The sequence below is a fragment of the Emiliania huxleyi genome (assembly GCF_000372725.1).
Source record: "Emiliania huxleyi CCMP1516 chromosome Unknown EMIHUscaffold_187, whole genome shotgun sequence".
Taxonomy (NCBI): domain Eukaryota; phylum Haptophyta; order Isochrysidales; family Noelaerhabdaceae; genus Emiliania; species Emiliania huxleyi.
Window position 1 is genome coordinate 219,413 of NW_005200722.1, and position 21,233 is coordinate 240,645.

At 62.1% G+C, this 21,233-nt stretch overlaps 6 protein-coding genes across 6 annotated transcripts in view; 4 read left to right on the forward strand and 2 right to left on the reverse strand.

Annotated features, from left to right (window-relative positions):
* EMIHUDRAFT_468418 (hypothetical protein) overlaps positions 1 to 713 on the reverse strand; it is a gene marked incomplete at its 5' end in the record, with an annotated part of 5,164 nt that extends 4,451 nt beyond the window's left edge. The window contains 2 exons of the mRNA XM_005782734.1: positions 39 to 152; positions 350 to 713. Coding sequence (XP_005782791.1) covers positions 39 to 152; positions 350 to 713 — 478 coding nt within the window. The remainder of the gene's footprint in view (positions 1 to 38; positions 153 to 349) is intronic.
* A 2,184-nt stretch (positions 714 to 2,897) lies between these two features.
* EMIHUDRAFT_442553 (hypothetical protein) lies at positions 2,898 to 4,170 on the forward strand (the record flags this gene model as incomplete). The annotated part of the gene is made up of 2 exons (XM_005782735.1): positions 2,898 to 3,679; positions 3,779 to 4,170. Coding segments are annotated over 2 exons (1,103 nt in total), but the record flags the coding sequence as incomplete, so codon positions are not given.
* Positions 4,171 to 8,059: 3,889 nt separating this feature from the next.
* EMIHUDRAFT_456623 (hypothetical protein) lies at positions 8,060 to 12,820 on the forward strand (the record flags this gene model as incomplete). Its single annotated transcript, XM_005782736.1, has 11 exons — positions 8,060 to 8,066; positions 8,590 to 9,082; positions 9,369 to 9,458; positions 9,593 to 9,652; positions 9,802 to 9,922; positions 10,012 to 10,448; positions 10,513 to 10,822; positions 10,927 to 11,085; positions 12,147 to 12,255; positions 12,443 to 12,555; positions 12,713 to 12,820. 11 exons carry the CDS (start codon positions 8,060 to 8,062, stop codon positions 12,818 to 12,820), a joined length of 2,007 nt encoding a protein of 668 aa, XP_005782793.1.
* Positions 12,821 to 12,930: 110 nt separating this feature from the next.
* On the forward strand, positions 12,931 to 13,739 carry EMIHUDRAFT_233063 (hypothetical protein; the record flags this gene model as incomplete). The annotated part of the gene is made up of 2 exons (XM_005782737.1): positions 12,931 to 13,018; positions 13,417 to 13,739. The coding sequence occupies 2 exons, from the start codon at positions 12,931 to 12,933 to the stop codon at positions 13,737 to 13,739; spliced, it is 411 nt and encodes a 136-aa protein (XP_005782794.1).
* A 2,342-nt stretch (positions 13,740 to 16,081) lies between these two features.
* Positions 16,082 to 17,258, reverse strand: EMIHUDRAFT_233064 (hypothetical protein; the record flags this gene model as incomplete). The annotated part of the gene is made up of 5 exons (XM_005782738.1): positions 16,082 to 16,282; positions 16,349 to 16,436; positions 16,528 to 16,716; positions 16,842 to 17,002; positions 17,190 to 17,258. 5 exons carry the CDS (start codon positions 17,256 to 17,258, stop codon positions 16,082 to 16,084), a joined length of 708 nt encoding a protein of 235 aa, XP_005782795.1.
* A 3,159-nt stretch (positions 17,259 to 20,417) lies between these two features.
* Positions 20,418 to 21,032, forward strand: EMIHUDRAFT_113376 (hypothetical protein; the record flags this gene model as incomplete). The annotated part of the gene is made up of 1 exon (XM_005782739.1): positions 20,418 to 21,032. One exon carries the CDS (start codon positions 20,418 to 20,420, stop codon positions 21,030 to 21,032), a length of 615 nt encoding a protein of 204 aa, XP_005782796.1.
* Positions 21,033 to 21,233: the final 201 nt, after the last annotated feature.

The following is a 21,233-nucleotide window of genomic DNA, read 5'->3' on the forward strand; positions in this document are numbered from 1 at the left end:
TTTTTTTTTTTTGCACCACCTGCAGCAGCCTTGAGTACTTTTTGCCGGCCCCTTTATTGGGGCGCGCCGAATCGGCACGTTGTAAAACATGTCCTCCACCGGATTCGTGGTGCCGCGCGTGCCGGCGCAGGGACGCGGCTCGGCGGGCTCGCCTGGAGGGGTGAGGTGGGCAGTGGAGGGGTGAGCAGTGGTGAGCAGTGGGTGGGTGAGCAGTGGCGAGCAGTGGAGGGGTGAGCAGTGGCGAGCAGTGGGTGGGTGGGCAGTGGAGGGGTGAGGTGAGAGGGAGCAGTGAGCTCGCCGGGCTTCGGCGGCACGAGGAGCCCGTCCGAGAAGGAGGCGCGGTGCGCACACGCCGCGTCGGCTGTCATGGAGGTGACGGAGACGTGCGCGACGTGCGAGATCGAGGCGAGCGCCTCGCCGCGGAAGCCGAAGGTCTCGATCTGCGACAGGTCCTCGTACTCGCGCAGCTTTGAGGTGGCAAAGCGCTCGCATACGCGCGGGAAGTCGGCGCGGTGGATGCCGTGCCCGTTGTCGCTGATCTGCAGCAGCTTGAGCCCGCCCGCCTTGGAGGTGACCGAAATCGAGGTGGAGCCGGCGTCGAGGGAGTTCTCGAGCAGCTCCTTGAGCGCGCTGGAGGGCCGGTGGATCACCTCGCCCGCGGCGATGCGGTTCACGACCTCCTGCGAGAGCGCTTGTATCGAAGGAGAGGACATGGGACGCCGCGGCAGCCAAAGTGCCAGCAGCCTGGCGGGGCAAGGCAGAGCGACCCTTCAGCGCGCGAGTGATGGCAATAACGACAGGCGCTGACACGCCCGCCGCTGAAATGATGACGAGATGGTGCCGCGATGGGACGGTGGGAGGGAGCACGCGCGAGTCGGTGGCGCGAGACGTGGATCGCGCTGATGCATCGTGCGCAGGGGAAGAGGAGGGGGCGCGAGCAGGGAGGCATGCTGATGTACCGCCGGCCATTCGCGCTCGAACTCGAAAAGAATTTAACAATGCACTGCTCGCACAACACTGCGCACTTCTAGCGAGGCCCACAGAGTGGGAGACTCCTATCACCGCCACTGCCACCCACGTGTCAGTCTGCCTGTGGTAGAAGAGACTGCCGGTGAGACGTCGGAGGAAGGTCGCTAGTCGAGAGAGATCGCCAGTGGATAGGGAGTCCACCGTGCTGCGAGCCTGTCGCTGTCCCTTGTCAGGAGCAGGAGAACTAGGAGAGCGCAACCAGTAGGAGGCCCGCGCTTGCCCCCGTGCCGCCGGGTGCAACCTGTCCTATACGAGAGATGGGATTCCTGTCGTGAGGGTGAACCCCCTGCCCAGCCCCCCTCCGTGTCGCGATGCGCTCCCCGCTCCCGTTCCCCTGTGTCCCTGATCGTCCTACAAGATCCTGCTTGTGCAGGTGGGGACCCTGTCCTTCTCCCACCCCTCGTTTGGCGTGTCCGTTGTATTTATTTATTTATACTGGGCACGAAATCCCTGTGTGGTGGCGGCGTGCCGTCCTCCCATCCCTCCCTTGGGTTGTCCGTTTTCTTTCTTTCTTTACAATGGGCACGAAAGAATTTTACAAACTCGAAAAGAATCTGCGGCCTGAAATAAAAGAAACCGGCCGGCCACAGGCACCCCCCTCAGGCCGCACGCCGCACCTCTAGCGAGGCCCGCATGGTATGTGGAGACTCATGCCGCCGCCCCTGCCACCCTGTGTCAGTGTGCCTGTGGTAGTGAGAGACTGCCAGCGAGAAGCTGGAGGCAGGTCGCTAGACTGAGATGAGACCGCCAGTGGAGTTGGGATCCCACCGTGCACCGCGCTGCGAGCCTGTCTTGTCCCTAGGTCAGGAGCAGGAGAGCCCCACCTGTCCCCCTGATCGTCCTTCCAAAATCCTGCTCGTGCAGGTGGGGACCCTGTCCTCCTCCCCTATCCCTCGTTTGGGCTGTCTGTTTTCTTTCTTTCTTTGGCCGGCCCCCACACAGCCGCGGGAAAAAACGCAGCGCCTAGCGCAGCGCCGCGAGTACATGCTGGGAGAAGGAAGGCGCAGGATGAGAGCACAACTTGAGATTCGTGCTTCTTGGGAGCGAGTGCGAGTATGAGGACGCATGCCCGGCGGCCGCCGCCCTCATTCAGCCGCCACGCCTTGATCAACTTGTCGTCGCGCTCCCCGAGTAGAGTTTGTGCCGGTCCCGACGACAGCGCGAGAGCGCGAGCACGTCGCCGCCATGGCCCTGCAGCGTCGCGACGCACGCCCCGCCAGCCGAATCCCGTAGGATCCGGCATCCGGGTCACCAGCAGAGAGCCAGCCGTAGGTGATGGCGCCGGCTGCGCTGCGCCCGCTGCGCACAAGCTCCACAGCCTCCTCATTGCTCAATGTGGGGATGGAGCCACACCGTCCGTTATCTATAGGCAGGGATACCAGGGAAGTGGGGGGGGTGGGCAACAGGGCAAGCAACTGTTGTGAGGGCTCTAGCTTTCTCCATGCACAGACATGAGCTCTATCTCGTGGTTGGGTTCACCCGGTAGGTAGGTAGGAAGGTGAAGAACAGCCAGGCTCGGACTGGACACCAACGCGGTATGGGTGGATGCGGGACAGGAGAGGACGGCACGCTCGAGCGACACACACTCACAATCACTCGAAGGACTGCCAAGGATTGTTCTGCGGTCTCGCGTCTGGCGATTTTGCTACCCTGTGCCGTGTTCGAACGGACAAGAGGGCAATAAAAAAACCGCCGGCAGCGCCTTGTGACCGACCCCTGAACCTCGAGCGCCAAGACACAGGAAGGTGCGCCTCCTTTGCTCGCCGCTGCCGACGAGCGCTAGCACCATCGTCGCCCCGGCCGTGCACCCCACCCACAGCCGCCGCACCTCACCAACTTTCCCTTTGCCGCAGACGATGACCCCTTGTGTTCCGAAAGAGCCGAAGCCGTCGACTGCGTACATGAAGAAGCTCAAGAACGAATACAAGGCCAAGAAGGCCCTAGAGAAGGCCGCGGAGGAGCCCGAGCCCGAGCCCGAGCCCGAGGTCAAGCCACCCGAGCAGAAGAAATCCTGGGGCGGCTGCTGCAAGTGCTTTTTGAAGCCCGCCGAGGCCTCCAGGATGGTCGTGCACACTATGCAGACCATCGCGGACGGCAAGACGAAGGAGGACGTCGAAGCGGCTCACGAGCAGATGGCGTCCAAGGCAGCGGCCGCCGGCTTCACCAGCTGGCGCCGCCGCCGCCTCTCCGCCGCCGCCCTCGCCGCCGCCGCCCTCGCGCCACTGCGCCACCCCTCGCGTGCCTCGCTTGCCCCTTGCCCAGCCCGCCCCCCCACCCTTCCTCCCAGGAGCGCGGCGTGGGACGCGGACGGCACCACCGCCGTCGTGACCGAGGTCTTCGACTCGCCCGACATGTACTTTGCCTTCATGGACGAGCTCGACTTCGAGACGGTCTCTGCCAGCATCAAGTTCGAGGCGCCAAAGCTGCTCTGCACCGAGGAGCAGGCCGCGGAGATGAGCGACCTGGTCAAGAACTTTGCGATGGAGACCTTCACCGTGGCAACGGCGGTCAGCGTCCCGTCCGACTGGGACGAGGCCCCAAAGATGATCGTGTGCGCCCTCCAATCCATCGCGGACGGCAAGACGAAGGCGGACGTCGACGCGGCACACGAGCACGTCGCGTCCAAGGCAAAGGCCGCCGGCTTCACCAAGTGAGCCCGCCGCTCCGCACGCCTCTCGCCCCACGTCCTGCCCGGCGCGTCTCGCCCCTCGGACTCGCTCACGCGCCTCTCTCGCCTCCCGCCTCGCAGCTGGAGCGCCGCGTGGGACGCGGACGGCACGACCGCCCTCGTGATCGAAATCTTCGAAGAGCCCGAGATGTACACGCAGTTCGTCGGCGGCCTCGACATGGCGATGGTCACCGGGAGCATCAAGTCCGACGACGCGAAGCTGGTCTCCACGGCGGAGGAGGCCGCGGAGATGGGCGAACTGATCGCGTCCTTTGGGATGAAGCCCTACACGTTGACCTGCTACGGCTTTGCTGCCTAGACTGCCCCTCCGCGTTGACCTGCTCGGCTTTGCTGCCTAAACTGCCCCTCCGCACCGGGGTGTGCTTTTGGAGTACGTGGTAGTCTAGGGTGACGCGTCACGCTGGGTGGAGGTTCGAGAGTATGACCATTTTTGAACGCTGTTAAAAAGGCCATTTAGTTCCATTTGCATTTCAAAGTGGCACAGATCGCGTTACAAAACCTTGATTTTGATCATTTGCGCCATTTGGTACCACCTCTCGGTGCCTTCCAGAGGCAGCTGCGACGTGCGACCCCGCCGAGTAGACGGCGGCGCACAGCAGGTGGCGCGGTGTGCCGCCGTCCACTCGGCGGGGTCGCAGCTGCCTCTGCGCGTCCTGGGGAGGTACCAAATTGTCGCCGCCGAAGGCGACTCGACGCCGCTGAGATCGGAGATCAAGCTCTGACAGGTCGCACGTCGCTCCTTTGACGCCGACGTGACTCACCCGTGCAGATCACATCAGGACACGGTCTCGACACGCTCGGTACGACGCCCCTGCGACCCGTCTTGGGTCAGGTGCGAGGTGGCACGACGCTCATCGCGCCTACCAGCGCTGCCGTGCAGGTTGCCACGACGAGGTCGAGCACGCTTCTATACGCTCGCCCAGCCTTCCTTTCCATCCCATTAGGTAGCCTGGGAACGATGGCGGTCAGGGTAATGGAAATCTCTAGTCTTTTTTAGAGATTGAGAGCTTAAAGATTTGAAAGACTCCACTCGGGTCTACAGTGCTACCCAGAGATTTGAGACCAGAGATTTGAGACTTGAGACCTCAGTCACTCGGCCTCCGGTGGGATACTTTGAGATTAGAGACCAGAGACTTGGAGAATGAGATTTCCCACACCAAAAGGAATCTGCGGTCGAGTTTGCTCGAGATCCAAGATTTGAGACTGAAGATTTGGACGGCCTTCCAACCTAGAGATTTGAGAGCTGAGATTTGGAGATTTGCGGTGTGAATACTGATAAGAGCCTCGAAGCTTCTAGAAGGGCTGGGTGGGTTTGACCTGCAGGAAGATTGAGGTCTGAGGTCTGAGATTTGAGATTGAGATTTGAGATTGAGATTTGGGGCCCGGGAGATTGGGTCTGAGATTTGAGATTGAGATTTGAGATTGAGATTTGGGGCCCGGGGAGCCTGCGGCGCCATTTTAATCTGCGCTCCTCTTTATGGCCTGCGGCGCCTGGCCTGAGCTTGGATGTGTAAACGAGTCCGCCAGGGCGGTCTGCAAACACGGAGCGCGCTGCGCGCGCGGTCTACGCCGAATCAGATGAGAGGCTTTAGCCGATGCCGCGAACGAGGATATTGCAAACAGGAACGAGGACATTGCAAACCGGAATACTGTATAGGGGCGGGGCTACCAGTAGGTGGCTAGTGCACCGAGGTGGACGACTCGAGCGTTCCTACAGAAACATGGACGCTTGTTGAGACGAGTCCGCGACACTTCCCTGATTCACGGCTCGAATCGCCTGTTCTCGCAGATCAGCCTCCGGCATTTCATGTGTCCGTCAATGATGTAGCACAAGCAGGTTCGACCGCCGTCCTTGGGCTCGAGGCAGACGAGCTCGTGCTCCCTTCCCCACTTGTCGGTGAAGCGAAGCAACGATGAGCGAGTCAGCGTCGAAGCGGCCGGTCTTTGGGTCGCGACGCATGGTGTAGTCTAGCAAGGTCTCGTCGAGGTGGGTGGGCGCGGCAAGTTGGGCAGCGCTTGCAGTAGAGGAGCCCGCCAAAGCGCCCGTGCGTGCAGTATACGGTCGGATGGACGGGCTCGTCGCTGACCACAAGGCACACCTTCTGCCCTTGCAAAGCGCAGACGGCGCAGAACTCAATCTGCGGGACCAGGTGGAGCGGCGTGGATTTCTCCTGCTCATGGAAGCGCTTGCGGTCGAGAAGATCCACGAGAGCGCTGATGCCCGCCTCGCTCTCGATGCTGCTGACGAGGACGTTGATGGTCGTGGACGCGTGCTTTGTTTGCATGTCGGCAGCGATGAGCTCTGCGCGGTCGGGTGTGTCGACTGGGTAGCGGGCCATGCCGAGGAGAAGCGCGACGATCTCGTCCTCACTCTCGAGCGGCCACAGCTTCGTGGAGAACCGCCTCAGGCCGGCGGCGAGATGGACGGTGTCGGCGGCGCAAAGCATTGCAAGCCGAGCGTGCCTCTTTCAGTCTCAATCTCAAATCTCGAGTCACGCTGCCCTATACTCGAGAGAGAGAGATTTTAGCAATACCAAACTTTGTTTGTACTCGAGTAGATTTCGGTGGTCCCGCAAGTGATGTTTTTCGAACGATGCGAGATAAAGGCGTTGGAAGGTTGAGGAAGTTCACAGCATTCTGCATCGAAAACGGAATCTCTCTTGCTTGCAGTCTCAGTCTCTCCCACCCCTCATCGAAATCTCAAACTCCCAAAGCGAAAAGGAATCTTGTCCATTTGAGATCTCACGCGCTTCCTCTAGAAACTCACACCGAGCGACGGGAAGACTGAGATTTCGTGGCTGAAGTCTCGACGAAGATTTGGGAGATCTCAAGGGCGGGACTAGAGACTGAGATCTGCCCTGAAATCTTCAGGTCTCACTCCTCTCAATCTCTAAGAAAGACTAGAGGTTTCCATGACTGGGCGGTCAGAGGCAAAGCCTGCGAGGGGTGGTGGAACCACATGTCACGGCTACTGCCGGCTCGAGACCCCACGATAGCCTCCGGAGGCTGACTTTGAGGCACAATCATCGGACGATGTCGACGAGTTGGGTCGCGCTCGCGGTAGCCAGATGACCCCTCATACTAGGAGCATCGGCCATGGCCGCAGGGAGCGCGGGGGAGGGCGCTGGGAGCAACACGGAGCTCCGTTGGACGCGTTTTCAAGATTAGCGTGTCATCTTGAAATGGAACTAGCCTTTGTGCACGCACTGTGCATGTGCATGTGCTGCGGCTCGTTAAATTCTTTCTCGCCAGTCTGCTGTGAGATGCAGTCGCATCCCAGAATTCTTCCTACCGCGCGGAGGGAGAGGGAGGCGAGGGGGAGGGGGAGGGGGATGGAGGGGAGTGTGAGGGGTATGGGGGCGAGGGAATGGAGGGATAGAGGAAGAGCAAGGGCGAGAGGGGGCAGGGGACTGGTCGATGGCATACTAGGGGGGGCAGGGTAGTGGGCGGCGATCGCCGCATGCCGTCCTATGGCGGCGAGTATCGCTACGCCAGGGAAGACAAGGGCGTCGAAGTGCAGCTGCTGCTGTTCGAATCGTTCGGTGGGTTTGGGAAGGGGGTCGGCGAGATCCTCTGGGGGGCGGCGAACGTGCTGCAGAACAAGCTGACGCGGGCCCAGTACCTCGATGAGGTGACTTGGACCACCAAGAGCTGGCTGGGGCTGCAGAAGCAGCGCATCTCAGTCGTTCTTCACACGGCCATCGCAGAGCAGATTGTGAATGAGCTTGCCAGCGGCGAGGGCGGTCGAGTGCACGGAGCTAAGTGCCTCGCCGTCCTCGCGGGAGTCGCTTAGGCGGCTCCAGTGGTGTACCTGTGTTAGTGCCAGTGCGCGCCAGTCCCGTGCCCAAAGAAAAGAAAGAAAACAGACAACCCAAGGGAGGGATGGGAGGACGGCACGCCGCCACCACACAGGGATTTTAAGGAGAGGTGTGTGGTGCGCTAGCCGTCGCCCACCCTAGGGAGTCTGCCTCTTCCTATCTCTCTTCGCAGTCTCTCGCTGCTTCTCGCTGCAACCTTCATGCCACCTCGCGGTCGTCCCACTCTCGTCGTTCTCTCCCTTGTCATTTCCTCCTCTGACGCGTTGTTCTCTTCTGCCTCGTCCTGCGACGCCGCCACCTGCCGGTCCCTTGTTCTCGCGGCTTCTTTCGCCTGTCGGCGCAACTCCGTCCTCCTCGCGGCGTATCCTGGCCCCTCGAGTCTATCGAGCTCCCCTCGCGCAAGGACCACATTTCTGACTCCCACTCCGATCATTTGCCTCCAAGTCATGTCGTTGCTCAGGTCCACTCTCTCTTCGAACACTCGTGCCTCTACGGATGATGCCGGCGCTGGGGTCCCCTTCGGATGCATCGTGACATCTGACAACTGGATTTCCACTGGTTCGTCCTCCTCGGAGTCATCTTCCCCGTCCTCCTTCCGCTCGGCTCTTCGCTCGGTACGTTCGGTGTGGCTCACCCTCCATGCCGTGAACAGGCGCTTTATCCACCCTATATTCTTCTCTCGTTCCTCTGCCCGTGCCTTGGTCTTGTCGTTGTTTCGCACCCATGTCTGTATGGCCATCGAGGCTGCCTTCCCCACTACCTGTAGTTCTCTCGTCACCTCTCCCGCGAGCTCCCTTCTCTTTCTTTCGGGTATGGAGTCCGTGAGTGCGGGTAGCGTGCAGGCAATCCCGTGCCCAGTGTTGAGAGAGATTTTTAGCAATACCAAACAACTCTAACACTCACACGTCATTTGGGGCCTGGAGCCCTGTTCACGCGCGCGCGAGACGTGCAGACAGGGTTGCCAGGTGAGAGCGAATGTTTGTTTGTCAGTGTTGTGCGCGCGGTGGTAAAATTCTTTCTCGCACCGGCCGAGAGATCTCGCCGCCGTCCCAGGCACGGCGAAGAGCTCGTCCACCTCCACTGTCGTCACCACGCGGCGCTTCACTCGCTTCGACTTTGACATGGACACGAGCAGCGGCGGCCGCGCTGAAGAGCGGGCGCCGGACTACTCGTACTCCATCAGCGACGGCCTCCTCACCTTCCTCTCGGTCATGGCGCCGACGCTCGTGCTCAACCTCGCCTTCTCAGTGGCCGGCTTCGGCGATGTGACCTACCTCTTCCTCGAAGACCTCAAATACCCATGGTACGCTGCAGCCGACGCCTGCCTGCTCCTCTGCCTCCTCCTCTGGATGCTAGACGCTCATCGATGGACGAAATCGTATATGGTGGTGGTCCGGCGGCTGTGCATCGCGCTGGCGGTGCTGCTCGCCGCCGTCGCCTGCTCGCTGGCGACGCGCGTCTACCCATTCGCACCGCTGCAGCTCGGCGTCTCCACGCCACGGCGTCTACTGCAGCAGGGCCGGCTGACTCCAGTCACGGTCGTTGAGTCTCTGGCCCTCAGGCTTTTACGCGATCCCCGCCTCCGCCTTTGTGGTCCGGCGCGGCCTCGTCACCCGCCCGCCCGCTCCAGCGTACATGCGCGGCCTGAGCAGGCGCGTCGCCGCCGCCGCTCGGACCTGAGACGCCCGATGCAGATGAGTTGCTGCTCTCTCCCCCTTTCCTCCCTGCCCCTCTCGCTGGTGCGTGCTGATGAGTTACCGCCAGCGGCGCTCGCGTACCTCCGTACCTTCGATGGTCGCATACGTGATGAAGATCTAGAGATGCGTCTGCAGGAGTGTCGCCGTCGCCGCCGCGCTGAGCCTGACCTACTTTGCGCTGTGGGTGGCGGTGCTTCCCCCACCGGCGTCGCGGCTGCGCACCGGGTGGGACGAGGACTGGCTTGCGCCTTCGCGTCTTCTTTTTTTGCCGAGGGGTTTCTTTTTGTTGTAGGTGGGACGAGGACTGGTTTGCGCCTTCGCCGTCTTCTTTTTTTGGGAAGGGTTTCTTTTTGTCGTAGGTGGGACGAGGAGTGGCTCAACTTGTGGGGTGGGCCGGTCAAGGCGTACTGGGAGGGCAGGCGGGGACGAGGGCCTTATGAACATGACTCTAATCATCATCGTGTTTGTGGTCAGTTCCTCTTGCTCTTGAATATGCAGGCCGGGTTGGCGAGCCCTTACCTTACCGCCTCATGAACAACGGATGAATGAGTAAGTGATCATTGAGCAGGCTGGGCTGCGAGCCGTTCAACGCGACCGCCTCGTACAACGACATCGACTGCTACGACGCCGCCTTCTGCTGGTTCTTCTTCCCGCTGCTGGTCGGGATCTCGCTCGTCGTCTTTGCCGTGGTGTGCCGCGAGACCCACAACACGCACACGAGTCGAGACCCACAACAGCACACGCACACGGATGAGACTCCTCCTGTGCGCATGACCAGGTATGCCGCTTCCTCGCGCGCGTGCTCGCCTCCGAGACCAACGCAGAGGCCGACGCCGCCGCCGTCAAGCTGTTTGTCGGCGCCATCTCCGTCGCCGGGCTCGGCATGTGCTCACTGGTACAGCTCGTTCGGACTGTGATTGGTGTGGCTGTGCAGGCGCCATCTCCGTCGCCGGGCTCGGCATGTACGTCGCCGCCTCCATCGCCGGCGCGGGGGAGACGGAGTGCGCTTGAGTACTACACCAGCTCCATCTTATGGCTGTGGCTTCTCCTCACAGGCGCGGGGATGGGCCTCTCGCACATCGTCTCGGTGGCGATGCTCAACCTGGTCGCCGCCGCGCTCCTCCTCGTCGGAGGCACGCTGGGCTGGGAGACGTTCGCAAGAGCGATGGCGGAGGCGGCGTGGGTGCAGCGCGGTCTGCGGTACATCGAGAGCGGGTACGAGTGGCGCGTCGCTCTCGCCAGTCCTTCGCTTGCTCTCCACACCTCCGGCTGTGAACAGGTACGAGTGGTGCGTCGCCCTCGTCATCTGTGTCGGAGTGCTGCCGCTGCTTGCGTACGCGCTGCTGCTCGCTGGCAAGCAGGCGACTCGGTGGCTGCGCGGCTCGAGCAAGGCGTCCCGCGGCGGCATCGTCACCGCAGAGACGCATGAGCGGTTGACGAAGCTGTCAGTGCACTGGGGCTCCGTCTGCAGCAAGGTCGCCCTCCTCTGCCAGGGCTACCTCTGCATGTCGGTCGTGGTCGCCAAGTTTGTGGTTGTGTTTCTCTGCTGGCTGAGCGCGGTGCTCGCCGGGCTCCCCCTCGGCCTCGTGGTCCTCCTCTTCCTGCTGCAGGCGAGGCACTTCCTAGACCCTTCCTAGACACTCCCGAGACACTCCCGAGACACTCCCTAGAAGGGCTCCTCTCTCTGCCGCAGGGCATCGTCCTGTTCCTCGTCCCGGTCATCCCCGGCATCCCCGTCTACGTGTGCTCCGGCGTGCTGCTCACTGGCGCGGTGATGAGCGAGGAGGAGCTTGCAGACCCCACCCCGCACGCGCCGCCCTCGTACTGGCTCGGCGTCGCCCTCGCCGTGTCGGTCGCACGCCCCCGCTCAAGACAGTGCCATCACGCGGACCGCCATCCTCACTCGCGTTGTTCGGCTCCTAGGTCGCCTCCCCCCCCCTCGCCGCCTGCACCTCCTTTGCCGGATCCCCCTTCCCCCGCCTCCTCCTCCTCCCTTGCCGACCTCTCCCTCGCCGCCCCAACCAGGTCGCTTGCCTGCTCAAGTTTTGCGCCATCGTGCTGCAGCAGCAGGCCATCGGCCGGTGGACGGGACCTCGGCTATCTCTCGGCTGTCTCTCGGCTATCTCTCGGCTGTCTCTCGGCTGTCTCTCGGCTATCTCTCGGCTGTCTCTCGGCTGTCTCTCGGCTATCTCTCGGCTGTCTCTCGGCTGTCTCTCGGCTATCTCTCGGCTATCTCTCGGCTATCTCTCGGCTATCTCTCGGCTGTCTCTTGGCTATCTCTCGGCTATCTCTCGGCTGTCTCTCGGCTGTCTCTCGGCTATCTCTCGGCTGTCTCTCGGCTGTCTCTCGGCTATCTCTCGGCTATCTCTCGGCTGTCTCTCGGCTGTCTCTCGGCTATCTCTCGGCTATCTCTCGGCTGTCTCTCGGCTGTCTCTCGGCTATCTCTCGGCTATCTCTCGGCTATCTCTCGGCTGTCTCTCGGCTGTCTCTCGGCTATCTCTCGGCTATCTCTCGGCTATCTCTCGGCTGTCTCTCGTCTATCTCTCGGCTGTCTCTCGGCTGTCTCTCAGCGGTCTCTCGGCTGTCTCTCGGCTGTCTCTCGGCTATCTCTCGGCTGTCTCTCGGCTATCTCTCGGCTATCTCTTGGCAGGTCATCGGCCGGTGGATGGGGTCTCGCATCGAGATCCGCGCCGCATGCCAGACAAACTCGTCCTTCATCCGCGCGGCGAGGCATAGCCGAGACATCGCCGAGGCATCGCCGAGGCATCGCCGAGGCATCGCCGAGATACAGCCGAGACACAGCCGCGCATGACAAGCTCGGCCCTCTCCGTGCGGGCGCGTCCCGTCCGTCTCATATCATTGTTGGCATCCTCTCTATGATTCATGACTCTTCTGATTCCCCCACGCTGCCAGGCGCGGTTCGTGCTCACGCAGCGCGGCTGCACCTTTGGCAAGACAGTCGTGCTCTGTGGAGGACCGGACTGGCCGACCTCCGTCCTGACAGGCACCTCCGACAATCTCGGTCCTATCTCGGCCACTCTCGGCGGTATCCGGCCGATCCCGGCCACTCGCGGCCAATTGATCAAATACCTCACCACACGCGCCCGTCTCGCTCCCTCTCTCTGCCTGCCCGTCTCCGGCCTCTCCCGCCCCAAGACGCGAGCCGCGTCTCTTCACAGCCGTCTCTTCACAGCCGTGGCCGTGAGCAGGCATCCTCGGCCTCTCCTGCCCCAAGATGCTCTTCGGCTCCATCCCGGTCGTCCTTCTCATCCTCCCCTCCACCGCCATGGGCAGCGCGCTCATCATGGCCAACCAGCCTCTCGTTACCGGGACATGTCCGCGACATGTCCAGGACGCGTCGGCGACATGTCCCGTAGGCCAACCGGCCTGGCTGGGACCTGGCCGCTTCGGCGATGGACGATGGCGTGTGATCGCAACCTGACGTGCTGATGACTGACATCACCATAACTAATGACTAGGCGATGACGATGGCGATGCTCGCGACCCAGATGGGCGCGTCGGTCGGGTTCGTCGCCGTCATCGAACACGCAGCAACCGCCTACGAGGCGCAGAGTATCCAAGAGTAGCCGAGGCAAGGAGAGGCTAGCCGAGGCTAGCCGAGCGCGCCGAGGCGGAGATACGCCGCGCTGTCCCATCGAGGACGTGTGCAGGTTCAGGTCGCCCGATGTGACGCGCGATGGTCCGAGGTCAGGCGGAGATCGCCGCGCTGCCCATCGACGAGGAGGTCGCCGCGCTGGACGAGGCGCGCGCGCTCTACGCGACCTGTCAGTCAGTCTGTCTGTCAGTGTGACACACCTCCTAGCACGGAGGACGGGCCCACACACACACACACGCTGCACACGATTGGCTTGGGAGCCGACACGAGGCACACTGTCACCGGCCGTATCACGGGGTCCGGGCTGGGTCCGGGCTGCTGGGAGAGCGACCGCGCCCTAGGAGTCCCTCCCCTCGCACCGGAAGGAGATCACATCTGCTGCCGCTCTCGCCAGGCACGCGCGCTCTACGCGACCGCTTGGCGCAACGCCTCCGACTGGCGCGACGCCTCTTACCCGGCTGCTGCACGCGTGCTCGCCGTGACCGCCGCCGCTGCGGGCCTCGTCGGCTGCCGTCTCTCCGCCCTGCCCGGCGCCTCCCGCGAGCCGTCTCGGCGTCCTCCCCGTAGGCCTCGTCGGCTGCCACCTCTCCGTCCTCGCGGCCTGCTTCGCGCGCGTGACCGTGGCGGACCGCTTCGACGCCCCTCCGATCAGCGGCAACCCGCTCAACGTCGTGCGCGGCGGCGCGGGCTACGCGCTGCTCGCGTCGTTTCTGGGCGGCCTGCTGCTGCTGCTGCTGCATCGCGCGTGGCTCGGCCGGCGGACGCGCGCGCGGCTCGTCGTCGAGGAGGCGGCGGTGGCGCGCAGAGGGCCCGACAAGGCGATGGCGCCGAAGGGAGCGGCGGAGGCGCCGGTGCTGGAGCAAGGGAAGGTGTGGGGCGTCCACTACTGAAGACATTCTCATTGCATCGCTTCCATACTTGCGAATTTTAGAGGACGTATGGTTCTTGCGCAGCAAGATTGGTTGGGCGTCTTCTATTGCAGTCCCTTTTTTCCAGAGCCCTTTTGATGGGCCCAAGGGCGGCTCTTCTGGGTGGTGGGTGGGGCCTCTTCTCTCGAGAACGGATGAGAGAGCGTATTGAATAATTCACAATAAGGGTATTGTGCGACGGAGAGTCTCTTTGCACATTGCAGGCACATGTGGTGCTCTCGTGATGAGCCCCAGTGAGCCTTGTGTGAGGGGGGGCGCGCGCAGAGCCCCCGCGGCATTAAAGATAAAGTGCCCCCCCCCCCCCCCCTTTGGCCTTTCCGGAAATTTTGGTGAGACGTCTCTGTCTCACGGGTGTTTCGTCCCTGTCTCACTTGCATGATTTTTTCCGTCTCTCTGCGTCTCTCCAAGCGTCTCTCTGCTGTCACAGTGCTGAGTGTCAGTGTCGCCGGTGCGTCTCAGATGCGTCTCAGATGCGTCTCACATTCGTCTCTTTCGGCCGCGTATCACTCAGTCTCACGGCTGGGCTGAGACGTCACAATTCCTGAGCGAAGTGAGTCGTCTCACTTCCGTCTGAGACAGTGCTGAGCCACAATGAGACGTGGCGCAGGGCGGGGTTTGCGACGCCACAAGCCGCTGCTTGACTGAGTCGTCTCAGGTCCGTAGAGACCATGCTGAGCCAACCTGAGACGTAATTGTGAGACAGTGGCGATTGGGGAGACTCAACTCAGGCTGTGTCTGAGGTGCGGCCTGGCGGGTCTCGGTGAGTGTAGACGAGCCCCAAGCATAATCGCGCTCTCTGGCTCAAACGGCGCGTAGCCGCCGGTTGCTCTATCGCGCTCTCAGACGCAAACGGCGGGCGTAGCCGGTTGCGCTCGCGGGCAGGGCGGTTCGGGTTAGTGCCCAGCACTACGCTCTCGCCCTCTGTTCGTCGCGGCTACGCCCTCGGCTTGATGAGTACTTTGCACCAACCGCTCCGAGGTGAGGCGTGTCGGACGATCCCAACTAATCGCGCTCATATCGCGCTCCCTGGCCCAAACGGCGCGTAGCCGGTTGCTCTCGTGGGCAGGGCGGTTTGGGCTAGTGCCCAGCACTACGCTCTCGCCCTCTGTTCGTCGCGTTCTTCACGCCGCCGCCCACGCCACCGCCCACGCGCCGGCGGCGGCGGCGCCGTCATCCACGCCGCCGCCCGCGCCGTTGCCCCTGCCGCCGCCCCCGCCGCCGCCCCCGCCGCCGCCGCCGCCACTGCCGCCCTCGCCGCCCTCGCCCACCCCATTGCGCCACGCTGCTTCCCTCGCCACGTCGTTGCCCACGCCGCCGCCCCCTCAGCCCTTACAGCCGTCGCCGGGCGTTACCCACGCCGCCGCCCCACTCACCGCCACCGCCCTTGCCGCTGCCACACCTGGCCCACGTACCGCCGGCGCCCTTGATTAGGCACCGCCGCCACCTCCTCGCCACCGTTGCCCACAAAACCGGTCCCACGCCGCCGCCCACGCGCCACGCCGCCGCCGACACCGCCGCCGGCGCCGCCTGTGCCAACGCCACCGCTGCCCTCCCCACACTACAACTGGTGCTGTCGTTGCCCACGCCGCCACCCATGCTGTCGCCGCCCTCACCCCTCTGCCGACCGCGCTACAACTGGCTAGCAAAGACGACGCAGCCTATAGTATCGACTCTCCCGCCAATGTCTCACGATTGCGTCTCAGGTTGGCTCATGGCATGGTAAGATGGTATCTGACAACGGCAGCGGCTTGTGGCGTCTCACACCCGTTCTGCGCCGTGTCTCATCACGCCGTGGCTCAGCACAGTCTCAGAAGCAAGTGAGACGAGTCGCGCTCCTTGGCGCAGCAACTATGCCGTTGTGAGACCGAGTGAGACGAGGATTGCCGCTTGTTCACCGTGAGACGAGTGTGAGACGCTCTGAGATGAAATGAGGAGACGTAGAAGAGACGACAGTGTCACACAGCAGGGGTGAACATTTGTCTCACTGGTGTCTCAAACACGTCTCTGAAGGTGACTGTGCCGTGTGTGTGACATCCTTGAGACAAAGTGAGACTGTTGCTGTGACCAGGCTGAGACAACGCAGAGATCGGTGAGAGTCCGTGAGACATTACTGAGACGCATTTGTGGCACAGCGTTGAGACAGGGACGAAACACCCGTGAGACAGAGACGTCTCACCTGTTCGCCCTAAACGGCATTTCCTACATGGCATTTTCCGCGCTACGCGCCCTGAGCCTGACCCCTGTAGCTGTACTACTGATCTCTACGAAAGCGTTGATCTTGAACGCGAATTACATCTCAACAGTCAACACGACTGAACCGAATACAGCGTGAAGGGCACATCATTCCCCTCGATGAGCGTGAATCGGATGAGCACCGCGGCCGGTGCCCCCGAAGTCACCCCCGAAGCGGGTAGGCGCAACCGCAGCACGCTCGAGCTGTGGACAGACACGTTGTGTGCCCACTTGCGGTGGAAGGTGGCGCCCGAATCACTACCCTTTGAGGCCTGGTGAGAGGCGGGAAGGGGGAGGTATGTGCCGTCGCCCACACGTCGCACCACCTCGACCTTCACCGAGGCGGCGCCGCTGTAGCTGCGCAAGTACCCAACGGTGAGCGAGCCCGTCTCCACCGTCACGTTGGCGACGAAGTTGGCGCCGCCCCTGCGCGCGACGTACCCGAGCTTGTGCCCGCCTATTCGCGGCTAATCGCGGCTAATCCTGACAGACCCCGCTCACCGATAGAGCTGCAAACTTGTGCGCGCCCGTGCTGTATATTGACGCGCCTCGCTTCACCTTGTCGAAGATGTACGCCCCATCCCCGCGCTTGTGCTGGGCCAGCCACTCCCACCCCTCGGCGTGCACGACGGCCTCCATGCCCGCGCCTCGCGAGTTTGTAAAGTCGATCAGCGCGAGGGGAGTCGTCATGCGCTCGAGCACCAGCCTATATGGCGACGAACGCGCGGTTAATATGGCGTGCACAGTGTCACGCTCACGGGAGCCTAGCCACGAGGGGTGCGTGCACTGCTACAAGTATGCCATCTTTGGGCTACCAGCCCCTCAATGGACGGGTCGAGCGGAGGCAGCGCGAGGCTGGCCCGCCAGCGCGCCTCTCTCTGCGCGGCACTGTGTCGCCAGAGCGCCTCTCCCTCCGCGTGCAGCACGGCAACGCAGAAGAAGGCGGTGAGCAGGTGGCCCCACCGCGAGAGGTGCACCACGTCGACGAGCACCTGCGGCCTCGCGAGTGGGTGGCTTCGGTTCCTCTCGTCGAGCGCCGCGAGCGGCAGCGTCGAGTGGCAAGCTGGGACGCCGAGGCGCTCGAGCACGGGCCGATGCTCGTTCCAGGCACCGAGCACCTGCAGTGTTTCGTCCGTATCAGTAATGTCTCTGTGATCGAGCGGCGCAATTGGTAAAAACCTGCGACGACGTGAGCTTGTTGAACCACGCGTCCTCCACGTACAGCAGCGCCTGGTCAAAGCTAGACATATGAAGAGACAGAGGCGTGAGCAGCATCTTCCACTCACAGGTGCGCCGTGGTGGGGCGGAGCTGTAGGATGCGCCGCGCCAGCGCCTCCGTCTCGACTTCGATTTCTCGAAGTCGGGCCTGCGACCGCCGGTCGAGGACGTGTCCGTGCTGAAGCTCGGCCTTCGTTGGGCGGCCCTTGAGCTCGTCCTCGACGAAGCTGTTGAAATCGTTGGCGCCTGAGAATACGGGAATAGACAACCGTTCACCCACTTCCCTCCATGAGCAGCATCTCTCACAGGCGCCTGTGTCGACGACTACCAGGTGCGGAGGAGACGCCTTGTGCTTGGCACCGAGCAGCCCGGCAAACTGCGCGTTGAAGCCCGAGGTGCCCATCCCATTAATGCACTGGTTGTCCAGCGTGTGACCCGTCGCGCAGCAGCGCTGGCTCCGCGCATTGAGATAGCGGATCAGCGCCGCGCTCCAAGTGCCATTGATACCGGCGGGTTTCCCAAGGTTCGAGTGCCGTCGTCCAAAGACTCCGCCGACGTTTCCAGCGCCACATGCATTGCTCCCACCAATGACAAGCACACGCACGCAGCAGTTGCGCTCATCACCGAGGCGCTCAAACAGCCTTAGCAGTCGAGCGCCCGCTTGCCCGCCTCTCACCGCGTGGACGGCGTGGAGCATCTGCCTCGTGACGGCGCGCATTCCCTCGGCCGGCTGGGAGTCGTGCGCATCGTAAGGCGCATGGCTAAAGAAGGACCTGGCGTCGGCCAGTGTCCCAAGCACAGAAGATGGAGAGCGCCTGTGCAAACGTGCATAGTCACCGGTGCCGGTGCCGGTGGTGCGGCCTGTGACTGCTGCCACAGCGTCGTCAGCGGCCGTTGACCCGCTTTTCAACAGCAACGCGAGGAGGAGCCGCATACTGGCGCGACGCGTTGCGCTGCCGCAAAAGTGTGTGGTGTCCTGCTTCAAGCGGCGGCGATGGCGTGCGCTTGCGATGCGGCGGAGGAGCGCGACAGGCCACGACGCAGTCGAGCAGAGCGCGTGCGTGGGGGCCGTGCGCTGCAGCGGGTGTGGAGCGGGCTGTGACGCGCCTGTTTTTTCTTTTTAACGATACTTTTTCTTCTGGGAAGGATAGAGAGACGGAGTGTCGGAGCCGGCAGCAAGAGAACTCGAGTGGGAGAGAAAATAAGTCGTTAATCTCGTAGCTAAGCTCGCCCTTCCCTCGGAGCGCCTCGGCTGCCTCTCTCAGCATTTGGGGCACACTTTGGCAATCATGCTGAATGAAGTGCTCGTCCTTCAGGTGCCGGAGTGCGAAACTCCACGCCCTGCCCACGAGGCTCAAAAGCTTCGCCATCGGGTGTTTCGCGTACGGTGTGATCGGCCTCGCTTTGTGCAGCTTCCGAGCTCGTACTGCCGCGTCAGTCACATTCTTTGCCTTATACAGCGCGTACGGCGCAGTTACCCTTCCTTTGCTATCGAATTTGGTGATTTTATGCCATCCCTTCTTTCTGTAGAACCATCGCCATGCAGAGATTAGCGTCGCGTCGAGCGTTCCGTCCGTACTCAGCTGGTTCGCCCGTACCCGCGACCGATCCTCCGTCGTCATATTCTTGAGCAGTTCCCCAGCTCCATGCTTCTTCCTCTTATATGCCGTGTCCTTTAGAGGATACACACGCGTATAGTTGCCGTTTGAAGTGTCGAAGAGCGCGTCCAGCGTCTTCTCGTACGTGACGGGGCACGTAACACGAAACACTCTCCGACATTCTTGTCGAGCCACCCTATCACGCTTCCTCGCAGGACACTCCTCACCTGAGCAACCTGGTTCGATGTGATCGCGTCCTCACATGGCACACACGTCTCATCCGTCTCCTCAAGAGTCTCAGCAAGTATCCGTTTCCACTCGCGCTCTCCCCCGGCTTCACGTACACTCGTGGGAAGGCTTCCGAGCGCCTTGTCCCATGCCACACGCATGTCTCTCGCTGTCGGGACGGGCACATTCTTGTTGCTCCGACGTAGCACCTCGGCGTGTGGGCCGTTGTACTCTCGCCCGATGCAGAAGATATGCCCCTCCGTCATCGGCAGAGGCTCGAACCCGAAAGCGACAAGTCGCTGCTGTATCGCCTGACAGGCGCATCTCTGTGGCCTTTTCGGGTCGCTGACATTGGAGAGTCTCTCGACGACATTTTTCTGCCGCACCGTCACTATCTTGATCCTTTGGCAGTGCCACTCAATGATGTGTTCCGGCCAAGGTTGCCGCCTCACTAGCTCATCGAGGTAGGCTCGAAGCGGGCGAGCGTCTACTCCTGGTACGAAAGGTAACCTCACCTCAATCAGATCCCGTGTGAGACCCTCATACCTGGTCTCGTACTCTGTCCAGAGCATACGTCTCATACGCAGCCATGTAGATTTGTCGCTGTAATTCCTTCCTCCTCTTCCATAAACCGCCCATTTCGCTTCTTCTGTCAGATCGCAAAGTTCTTTACTGACGTCCGCGAAAGAAGTGTAGAAGTCCTGCGCCGACGCGTCCTCAGCTCTCACATGCCAAGCGCTGCTCGCGAGCAGGAAAGCTGCGCTGCTCACAGATAGGGTGATAAGAAAACAAGAACCTCGCATACGACGACAGTGAGATACCTAACACAGTGAGGGTGTGAGAGACAGACCCAGGGAAGGTCTTTCACTACCTTACTCACACGCTCCGGTTCAGCAGTTTCCCGGGAAACTAGAGAGGAAACGACTGCGCGCGAAAGCAACACCCACAAATGCACGTCGCATTTTCCATCACCACTGCAACTCACAACGCGTCGAGCGGTCGGCGCACATCACTGCGCTGTGGCTCCACGCTTGCCGCCGTCGATGCGGTCCACCGTTTTTTTGAGAATCGAACCGATGCGCTAGCAGAACTCCGGGCAATCAGCGTGCTGCGCACAACATCAATCTGTGAAACGCAGGGTGACAACGGCATGGGAGGATCCGAATTGGAGTCGGCGGCCCGACGATCGGCGACGCGACACGCCGGCCCCGACGCATCGCTCGTCTCGACACTGTTGCGCGAGCACAGGGTGCAGCCGGCGAAACCGCGAGAAGCGAGGCCTGCTGGCCAATGCGGTACCCCACGACCCAAGGATCTGAGGCGTGGATGGAAGTGTCAGACTACTACTGGCCGATACGTGGAGATGCCGTCGGCGTGCAGCCAACAGGTGAGAGTCGGGCGCGGTGGCGAGCAATACAAGATGCTCTGCTTGGAGCGGGGTGACACGACACTCAAGTCGACGACGGAGGCGACACCCTGCCGCGTTTTGAGCGTCGGAAGCAACGGCGACGCCGCCTTTGAGATCGACATGCGGCGGCGGTACCCCGGCTGCCTCTTCGAGACGTGGGACGGCACCTTAGGGGGCGCTCGCGAGCACCTTCGTCACCAGCTGCCCTCGTGGCTGCGCTTTGTGGATCGCAACTTCGATTATTCGTCGTCGGGCGTGTGGCTCCAGCGGCAGCATACCACGCGGTCCTCCGCCGATGCCAGCAAGCCCTCTCTTTCGGTCCTGAAAATTGATTGCGAAGGATGCGAGTTCAAAGCGCTGATGCCGTGGCTCTCGAGCGTCTGCACCGAGCAGGTGCTCCTCGAGCTGCACTTTTTGAAGCGAGACGCCCCGAAGCTGGCAAAACTGCTTGCCGCACTCAGCAGCGAGTACCACCTCTTTTACGGCGAGAACAATCCGGTGTGCGGCGGCCCCTACAGCGGACATCGCTGCCTCGAGACGGCGTGGCACAGGCGTAGGCCTTGCTTGTAGTGTTTGTCGTTTCTCACGAATCAATGAGACAGTCAAACTCTGAGTCGAGATGGGATTTAGGGACATGCGCGTGAGGGATCTTGGTAAAATTTCTCTCTCTGCATCTCCAGTTCTCCACACGTCACCCCAGTCCACACCGTCGCGTCCCGGAGTGCGGAGAGGGCCGTCAGGGGCGGGGAACCCGCAATTTGAGATGCTGAG